We start from the raw sequence: 525 nt of genomic DNA, 5'->3' as shown, positions 1-525 counted from the left end.
TTTATTTATTTTTTTTTTTATATAATGTATTTTAGTTGACCGTTATTTTATTTCAAGTAACACAAGTAAAATTGATCACAACATGCTACATTGTAAATCTCCAACTTCTAGACTATTTAAGCGTGTGTGTTTTTGACTAAATTAAAATTGATAATGATTCTGAGTCTCTTGTGTACTAACATATCTTTTCTGCTTCTTCTCAGGGATACTAAGTCATGGTGAGGAGATCCTAGCATCCAAAGGCTACAGAGAATTAAAGTCTCATATTCTTGTTTTAGATTTTAAAAATATCTGTTGTCCATATTTTATAATTATATGTGAAATGGATTTTAATATGCTTCTGCATCAGACATGGCCCAATGTTTTGTAATGTATTGTTTATGTCATGTTTAATATGGACTAAAGATTACATTTGTTAACCAGGATTCTTAAGTTTCTCCAGAAACTTGTATTTTAGTTTGTTGTGATACAATGGAGCATTGTACACTTGCACACACACACACACACACACACACACACACACAC

General features: G+C 30.5%; 1 protein-coding gene and 1 long non-coding RNA gene across 2 annotated transcripts in view; both read left to right on the top strand.

Moving 5' to 3' along the window:
- Window positions 1-512, top strand: part of LOC107656892 (membrane-spanning 4-domains subfamily A member 4D-like) — a 4,466-nt gene extending 3,954 nt beyond the window's left edge. Inside the window, exon 8 of the mRNA XM_016444833.1 lies at window positions 204-512. Coding sequence (XP_016300319.1) covers window positions 204-212 — 9 coding nt within the window. The 3' untranslated portion in view covers window positions 213-512. The remainder of the gene's footprint in view (window positions 1-203) is intronic.
- Window positions 1-525, top strand: part of LOC107655939 (uncharacterized) — a 16,511-nt gene that overhangs the window by 11,740 nt on the left and 4,246 nt on the right. The gene's annotated exons all lie outside the window — the stretch shown is intronic.

Source organism: Sinocyclocheilus anshuiensis, unplaced genomic scaffold (genome assembly GCF_001515605.1).
Source record: "Sinocyclocheilus anshuiensis isolate Anshui unplaced genomic scaffold, SAMN03320099.WGS_v1.1 scaffold85, whole genome shotgun sequence".
NCBI classification, from domain to species: Eukaryota; Metazoa; Chordata; class Actinopteri; order Cypriniformes; family Cyprinidae; genus Sinocyclocheilus; species Sinocyclocheilus anshuiensis.
This window is presented reverse-complemented; position numbering and strand designations above follow the sequence as displayed.